The sequence below is a fragment of the Myripristis murdjan genome, chromosome 13, assembly GCF_902150065.1.
Source record: "Myripristis murdjan chromosome 13, fMyrMur1.1, whole genome shotgun sequence".
Taxonomy (NCBI): Eukaryota; Metazoa; Chordata; class Actinopteri; order Holocentriformes; family Holocentridae; genus Myripristis; species Myripristis murdjan.
In genome coordinates this window covers 37,088,600-37,097,849 of record NC_043992.1, presented here as the reverse complement: position 1 = coordinate 37,097,849, position 9,250 = coordinate 37,088,600, and the positions used below count along the sequence as shown (strand labels likewise).

The 9,250-nt window shown below is 43.1% G+C and overlaps 1 protein-coding gene across 1 annotated transcript in view; it reads right to left on the bottom strand.

Annotated features, from left to right (window-relative positions):
• Positions 1–276: 276 nt before the first annotated feature.
• Positions 277–9,250, bottom strand: part of tenm4 (teneurin transmembrane protein 4) — a 168,525-nt gene continuing 159,551 nt past the window's right edge. Inside the window, exons 29-30 of the mRNA XM_030066430.1 lie at positions 7,034–7,176; positions 277–2,939 (exon numbers count right to left, since the gene is read on the bottom strand). Coding sequence (XP_029922290.1) covers positions 2,181–2,939; positions 7,034–7,176 — 902 coding nt within the window. The 3' untranslated portion in view covers positions 277–2,180. The remainder of the gene's footprint in view (positions 2,940–7,033; positions 7,177–9,250) is intronic.

Below are 9,250 nucleotides of genomic sequence, written 5' to 3'. Positions count from 1 at the left end.
ATACAGTTTTATGACGCAACAGTTCTCAGTGCAATATTCCACAATGCAAATATCCTTCATTCATATTATGTTGAACATCCATATGTTTTTTTTTTTTTTTTTTTTAATTTTAATTTTTTATTTTTTGGAAACAATGTCACTGTATCAACCAGCAGCAGAAAAATAACTGTGTACTGTTATGCTTAATTAACCTCTGTACAGATTGAGACACTCAATCATGCTCCCGCCCCTCAACCTCCCTCGCCCCCCCCTCCCCCTCCCCACCTCATTAACACACAGGCTCATGTGTTCTGATGGGAAAAAATGTTGATAAGAAAGTCAAGAGTGTGCAGTGGCTTGGCATAGTTTTAAAAAGTACCAGGAGTCAAATCAATGACACTATTTCCAAAATAGTTAGGACTCCTTTCGAGCTGTATTTTTTTTCAGATAATGACATTTTCACACGAGCTGAAGTAAATTGTCCTTTGAAGTCTCCGCGAAGGAGGACACGGACATATGGGAGCCGGAATATCTGAATGTACCAGCGGTAATTATGTCCACGAGGGTTATTTCCAAGGTTGGCGTGTATGTATGACCTTTAGTCTGTAAACTGGAACGAGCACACCTGCAGGTCTAATGCATTTCAGTCGGCCGAGGGACCACGTGGAGCCCCGCTCTGGAGGATGAGAGCACTTTAGATGCTGACCCCCGGGCAGCCCTGAGGCCAAAGGCAATTCATGTTTCTCAGTTCACCCACAACACAATTCAAAGCCCATCCATCTCAGCAGCCAACATGTTAATGTGGTGCATGTTCCAGTGATGACATGGCTCTCTTTTTATTTTATTATTATTATTATTATTATTTTTTATCCACCTTTGCATTCTCACTTTTAAAAAATGTTTTCATCCCAGGCTTCGTTTGATTGTAAATTGTGGCGAGGAATACTGAGAGATGGACATCGACAAAATAAACACTGCCATTCATACGTAACTGAGACTGCTGCAGATCAGTCGAATGTATTCGGTCTAATGAAAAACACAATAATTGATTTAACTAAACCACCTTTCATAGTTTATTCCATGTGTTGAGACACCCTTAAGTATTGTTCAAGTACAACAATTAACGATAAAAGGGACAATAGTTCACATTTTTTTTTAAATTCACATTTGTTATACTGTTATTTCATATAGCTATTTATAAAAACAAAACTAAAGGTAATTCAAAACCATTCCCATAAAATACCTTTTGTTGTTTAATACAGACATTAATTCCACAGTATTTTCTTACAGGGTTGGCTCGTCACTATTCTCATAACCGAGCTGTTTGACCACAGTCAAATAAAGAGGAGCAGAGAGCGATTTATGCTATGTTTTCTTTTTCTTCTTCGGAACAAATTCCAGTCAAAAAGAACAAATACACACAAAATTAAAAAAAAAAAAAAAAAGTGACCTCATGTCCCATTGTTGGCTTTACCATACGATTTCAGCTTGATCAAGCAATTTTGTTAATTAGTAGTTCGTGTAGAAGGCCATCGACATGCACAGTCACGGTGCACTGGAGCCTTCCGAGCTAAGACCACAGATGAGTATCAAGCCTCCTCTTAAAAAATTACAAGACATCACACAAATGAAGGTGCTTTGACAAGTTCAGCTGGGGTTTTGATGACGGAGTCTACTGCCAACAGAAAATTCGCTCATTATTTATGGATGACTGGGGCTATGAGGTTTTCAAGTATAAAAAAGAAGCGATTAAAAGAGAAGGAATCTCCTTGGCTGAGGCGCAGAAAAGGCAGAATGGAGCAAGCTTGTGAATAACAATCTGCTAGTCTGGCAGCAGAGTGAGCCAGTGAACATAATGCATTACCAATACTCCTCTTGGATTCCTTTGAACAGAATCACCAACAGGGACGAGGAAATGGAGTCACAAAAATAAGTCACAGACATCGCAAATTTTCATCCTCTAGCAGCCGCACTTGGAGGGCAAAGACTGTTAAAGAATCTTCAAAAGGAGAAGGGCACTCTTCTATTAATACAGTGCAACTGATTGCAACCATGTTTTTTTTTTTTTTTCTTACAGTATATTAAAAACCAAGTTGAGCACAGTCAAAGAACAAAAAAAGTGGTCATGTACGCAACTGTCTTTGGCAAGAAGTCCCATGTCCTACGTCAGAGTCTGTCACACACAGAGCGTCGTGTTCATGTCACCTTCGGCCCATTTCGCTCTGTCTCATGAAGTGAATGTTGTTCACACTGTCTGCCAGCTCGGGGTACTGGTCGACCGACACCACGTAGAAGCCGTCGTAGCCCTGCACCTTCCCTGAGCCCAAGAGCTGCTGCTTCTCTCCTTCAGTCCAGGTTCGCGAGCCCTCCTCCCCGTCTCTCAGTCTCTGGCGCTCCCGGGCCCAAGCCTGGACCACGGCTCTCTGCCGGGCCAGCTCCAGCACGCGGGCCTTCTCCTCGTCCACACTGCTGCCGTAACGCGTATTCAGACACAGCGTGCCGTGCTGGAGCTGGATGTCAGTAATGCGCCTAGTCCTGCCATTGAGCACAGTGTTGACCTGGGACACGGTCACGTTGACGCCTGTCTCTAGCGTGCGCCGGCCCACCGTCATGCCGATCAGGGCGAGGTCTCCCTCGACTGAGCCCAGCTTCACAAAGTAGTGGGTGTCCATCCCCGCGATGGTGAAGTGGAGGTCTTCAAGGTAGAACGCGTCGTTGAGGACGGCAGCCATGCGCCGCCCGTCCTCGTTGGCCAAGCTGATGATGTCCGTGCTGATGCGACCTTCTCGAATGGCGAATTTCACCCCCTTCCCGAAGATGGAGCCACCGGAGGCGAAGATCTTCTTGTTCTCCGTCTGAGGGCAGCCGGCACTTTTGGCTCTGTAGATCTGTCCAAAACGTTCCAGCTTCACAAAGGCTTTGAGCTGCCTCTGAACTTCACACTGCACGCCCAGCACAGACTGCAAAACAAGGACAACTCCAGTTAGTCACACAGCGCCCACATACATAATGAAAGATCTTTTCTGTTTGTCGTCTGAGAAAGAAATGAAATGTTGCAATATCAGTGCTTTTTGTGCTTTTTTTTTTTTTTTTTTTCAAAGCCACTCCATCAGGTATCTACCAAGACTTCCTACTGGCTCACACCTCTGTTGGTGTCCTCTCTAGTGTGAGCTTCATATCCTGATGATGAAATAGTCTGCATGAGGAAACTCAGAGGCACTGTCTATTTTGAGATGTTCCCTTTTTCAAAACTAGGAATCATACTGCTTCATTAACACTTCAAACATTTCAAATTCAACGCTCTGACTGAGGAGCATAAGTCATTCTTTTTCATTTTAACATGTATGACTGAATGGGGATGATTTGTCACTTCTTCAAGACAGTCTCTAAAATGATAATATTGTATCAATGTGATGCAAATTGTGAGTTTTTTTTTTTTTTTTTTCTAATATAACATATGTTGACAAATGAAACCCCTAGCAAATAAACAGAACACAGTAAGATGCTAATGTTGAATTTCACAAAAACAAGTTTTAAGAATAATTCTAATAAATGACTTCCTGGAGGTACATTTTCACATGAAATGGTGTGAGGTATGAGGTAAAATCTCCAGTGGCTCCATTTTGCATAATTATTAAGTTAATTACACTGTAAATTTATAAAAACCCCAAAAGGAGAAATAAACCTTAAGCTATTTTGGAAAATCACATTGATCAAACATGCTTGTTCTGCGGTTAAATATCTTCAATACATTATACAGAACTATTGAGGAATTTCCCAACACATTTACCACAAATGGCAAATACTAAATCAAATCTGTCATTCTTTGAAGCTGTGAATGTATCACACAGTCAAGGTATGAGCAGAGGTGTTTGTCAGCAAATGCAAATCTCTCTGATCATTCATGACAGGCATGATATTTGAAAACGGTGTGAAACTGCTATCTTCTGACAGCCATGCTGGGCCAAATATGAAACAGTAATCAGTTGGTATGTACTGTATATATCCCGCTGCTCAAGGCACCAAAGCTTTGTATAGATACCACATCCCCTTTGGCCAAAATTAATACTGTGTCCTAATATGACTTGACAAGAGATACTCCTCAGGAGGAAGAAAAAGAGGCATTAAAAGGAGGATAGTGATATGAGATGGGATCTGGCCAACACGCAGCGCGACAGTTGCCCAAACGGATCTGAGCCGCAACAAAAAGGCTCTCGAATGCTGTGCCTTCCTGCCATTACCCAAGATAAAGGGCTGAGAGCATCCTGAGGACTTTTTGTCAACCACTTGCGTCCTGTATCCGACTGACAGTTCCCAATTCGGTCTCTCTGTGCCTCCACGGCTACAGGCCGGGGGTATGAGTGTCGACATACGAGAGGACCCAGCTACAGAGAGGAGCCTATCTAGTCCAGCGCAGTCTGTCTTCCATGTGACACTGAATTGGATCCCGCATCCCTATTGGCAGCAGGGAGCTACGGCGAAGGGGGTGGTGGTGGTGGTGGGGGGGGCATGTTTCAGCTGTGCTACTGGGCCCAGCGGGACTGATGGCCTGGGGGACACTTCACACCATGCCATTGCATGTTTGTTTACCGTGCCAACGCTATGACCCGGTCAGCTGTCCCAGGGGCCATGGGGGAAGGGGGCAATGTCCTCCACTTTACTCAAACACCCTCCCGGGACACTCCCAGAGAGGCATCATTCACATAGCATGGGGTGCAATCAGCCCGCAGCACAGCTCAGAATCGGAGATCAAGCCTTGTTCGGCGCAAACCTCATCCATCTGGCCCCTCACGGCATTTTTCAATCTGTATGCGGCTTCAGCAGCATGGTGAAATAGGGGTCTAAATGAAAGGAGATGGAAAGGCAGGCGTGCTTTCCTCCTGTATTAAAAAATAAGAAAAAAAAAAACACTCTCCAAGTGTCCAGGATATACCGAACGTAGTTTAAAGGCCATATTTATGCTTCAGAAAACCCTACATTGAATTTGGCTGCTTTGGCCATCTGCGGTGACAACCGACCAGTCTGAAGCATTATTTCTGAAGCTGCAATCCCTAGTCATGTATAAGTGTCGAATGGCTCTACATGAGAATATCATGCCTTATCAACTTTTCCCTACAGTAAATACTTTTGAAGAAATAGTTCCCTAACAAACATTAGTAAAACCTCAAAATCTAGGCTAGCATTGCTATTTAAAGCCTCAATACAGGATTATTTAGAGCAGTTATGCCCCATCATGGGTATTCTTGAATATATATACTTGAATGGCTGGGTTTGTAGAAGGAAAATTTGCTTCCAATAGCATCATTACTCAAATGGGCCTACTTTTATCCGGTGCTTCCAGGCAATCCAGATCTAAACAAACTCACTCTGGCTTCAAAATACAACTCATACTCGACTTTAACACACTGTAAGTTTTTATATCAGCCATTCAATTTGGTGGTGAAAAACATTAACCAAGCACATATTTTGACTTGTGGTGGGGTTACCTTTTTTAAAAAAAAAAAAAAAATGAGGGTGAAGGACTGGTACATAAAAAGCCAGTATTTGACCCCATAGTGAAATACCACACCGGTAGAAATTTGCGAGGCAATTACAATCATTAAGTCGTTTTGAGGAAAGGCTAAAAGTGAATGTTGATAAATGGTATTCTGACATTTGAAAGTGTTGATTAATTGCTAGGTCATAGGACATGCCACGTCAGCAGGTGAGTCAAAACCTCTCCCGGCTTATCAAGCGATTTAGTCCGTTTTTAGTCTGAACACCTGGAAAGAGGGTTGCATGTATCACCCTAGTCCATCATATGTACTCTGAAATTTTTGAAACGGAAATCGCTGAAATGTGTATGAATTCAATTAGACTCTCAATTTGGCGGCAGCTCCATTGTAGACTGCACCAGGGGGTGAGTCTGGTGAAATTCTCTGTGGAGAAGGAGGTGCAAGAAGCATGCATGAGTTGGTCCCAAGGGTCCCATGCTCCCAAAGCAGATCCCACAAGACAAAGAAATAACTGGGATTTCTACTGTGATAGTTTCGCCCTTCACATATGACCTGCAGATCACATGAAGGGCAAAATAGCATCTTCAGATTCACAAGAGTTTCATTTTGTGTGTAACGGACTATGATGTGCTGTTGCACCTCCCATGACACTGAACTGAACTTGTTTTCATGGCTGTCAAATGGATACAAGCCATATATGAGAGCAGGTGACAGTGGAATGAAAAATATTTATATATATATATATATATATATATATATATATATATATATTTCAGGCAGACACAATAAGAGAAAAGAGGGTTTACGTGTCTGGATTTCTTGGTCATAGTTTAAAAGCTTTTAGTATCAAAAGGAAACTGCAACAGTCATCTGCAGTCAGTGGGATAAATTCTCACATCACTGCATTTTGGGTTTAATATGCCCTTTCAGTCGGCTGGTTAGTTCAGGAGTCAGAGATTTGGATGACACTATTGTATCATTTTAGGGGCTTTTAGGTTCCCGAATGGGTGAGGACACCTCTTTTACAAGCCCTGAAAGCCCTTTGTGTTAAGGTAACGGCCAGGGTGTTGCTCAACATGACTCTGGCCTTGCCTGCCACTCGCCTCCTGATGGGTGGCATTCTCTAGTCGAGATGTAACCAAACCCAAGACAACAGCAGCAGCAGCCTCTTCAATAATTCAGGTGAGTTGGAGGCGACTTGAAAGGGCTGATAAACGCGGGAATCAGAGCATGTCTGCGACTTCTCAGACTCTGGCTAAAGGTGTAAGACTGAGATGAAATCAATGGCTAGCGGTAGAGGGAATGGAGAGTGAATTTCCCTAATGGCAGGACAATTACAAGAGCTGTTTAGCCTGACCCCATTCCCCAAGATGAGGGCCAGGAGCAGGGACCTGGCTCACTGGGCCGTGGTCTGGCCTGATAGTTGGCGGCTCCTCCGGGAGTCTGGCTACAAGAGCATGTCTATTTGCTAATGATGTTGGAAAGGAGGGGAGCAGGGGTGGAGGAGGATGATCTGTTTTCAGGTTGGAGAGTGGGAAAGGTTAGAGTGACTGCCTTACCTTGGTGCTGTCCCACTCCTGCGTCTTGATCTGGGTGCGGACGAGCTCGTACGATGGCTCCATGGCGTCTGTGCTTGGTTTGCGATAGCCAGGAATAACGTTGTACAGCTGGAAGCCAAAGGTCACCAGCCAGCTATTCACATCTATGCAGGAAGGATAAAATCAAACACATGCAGTGAAACAGTAAATTAGCTCCTACATATACTATTATCTAAACAGACAATCACTTGGAGCTCAAGAGAACCCCTACAGCACAGAAAAAATGATTCATTTTTAAAAGCTTGACATTGTGTGGTCAAGTGGCTGTCTCCTTCAAATACTTGGTTTGGACACTTGATTTGTTTCTGAAAGTGGACCGGCTATGATTAGCACTTGAGATGATGGCAATGATTCGCATCCACTCCTACAGGTGCTGCACTAATGACACACAGCTGGTTCCCAGTAGCTGCTGTGCTAATTATAATATACTTTCATGCCATCTCAAGGCAGCTTTGTGTTCATCTGCATGGGATATTTTAAAGACAAGTCAGTCAGTCTTAGTTTTATCCCGGTACAGCAGTGAAAAATTGGCAAGTGAGGTGTGATTCAATCCGTGCATTCGCCAAGATGTGGTACACCTATTAGCAGCCTGAGCCACCTAGACTGCCAGAATGTGTCTCTCTGTCATCCGCTGTGATAAGTTGTCACTAATTTTGGATATCACTGAGAAAGCTACAGACATGACTGGAAGCACAGCCCGTTAAATCTGAACCATTTGTTTCTTGCCCCTTCCGATGTATTTGTTATGGACAGCAGAATCATTGCTGTGACACTTAGGGGGCAAGTTTGTCACAGCTTGGCAATGCCACATTGTGGCACCTGACAAAGCTTTTTTAAATTAGAATTTGTTTGAGGACAATGAAAGGACCCTGGTAATTTAGTGAAAGGAATGGAAATGTCAGCACCATCAATCACAATTGAGGCAGACCCACTCCAGTATATCTAACAGTCTGCTTAGCATTCAAATGCCAGTCAGGCCCCTAATGGTGGACTGTGAAGCTGAACGCCTTTCTGTTTGGCTGGCGGCTAAATGGCTTTGTTGAACATAGAGGGGTGGAAGCCTCCAGTTCACCTGGAAAAAAGTGAGTATTTTTCCTTTCAGTGTTATCTACATTTAATGACTGAAGGACAAACGGAGAAAAAATGTATTATTTCATCGCCAACATACACATTATCCGGTAAATGTAATGCAAAATGAATGTCGTGTTTTAAACAATTTGCCAGTTTGTGACTGAAATCACACAGCCGCTGAATGATTTAACCGCAGAGTATCCACAGAGTATCCTTAACAATGTTGTTTTCCTTCCAGCCAAAGAGGTTGACACAACAGGCCCTGGCTGGGGTTTCTATGGATCCATTGTGCGCTCCTTCTCCACTGGGGTGCTTTCACTACCATTTACCTCCTCCCTACCACAAAGCAGCACAGAATGATGTGATATTTCTGGGAAGGGACCTGTGTGTTCAACAACAGAGAGGGCTTTGCTGTACACCATTGTTCCCTTTGAGTACTTTCAAAACGATAGCCATTGGACCCACACACACACACACACACACATGCATGCACACACACATACACACATACACAAAAACAAAACAACAAAAAAACAGGGCAGTCTGGAGAGCCTGAAAAACAACCTCAATATCCCAGCGAGGAAGCTCTTAAAAAACCTCCCTAGCACACTGCCTTTCAATTTAGTGTTGGCAGCAGCTACATTTCCGTTGTGGTTTGTTGTTTTGAATAAAAATGCACAAATTTGAAAAAATAAAATGATTACTGCAGTATTGTTCGCTGGACTGCAAGCCACCCAGAATAAAGTAAGTATGAGCGTTAGGATATGGGGGACTGCCTTGAAAGCTCCTTCAGCTCCACATGACAGTGAAATGTTAGCACCACAAAAGAGTAATATGCATTATTGATTGCTCTGCTGGGACTCCCTTAACATCTGTCAACAGTGCTATTCCTGTGCAGCTACTTATACCCAGCTTCTGTAATATTACTGAAAATACATTTTTTTTTTTTTTTTATGGTCAGTAAACATTTAAAATAATGGTTTTGATTATTTTAAGGCGGCTTGTTGGAGGGTGTCAGGGCAATATACTGATATTATATTGATTTTATAATATGAAACTATATATTGTCTGGGAGCTTGTAATATGATAATATGGCATAATTGCTTT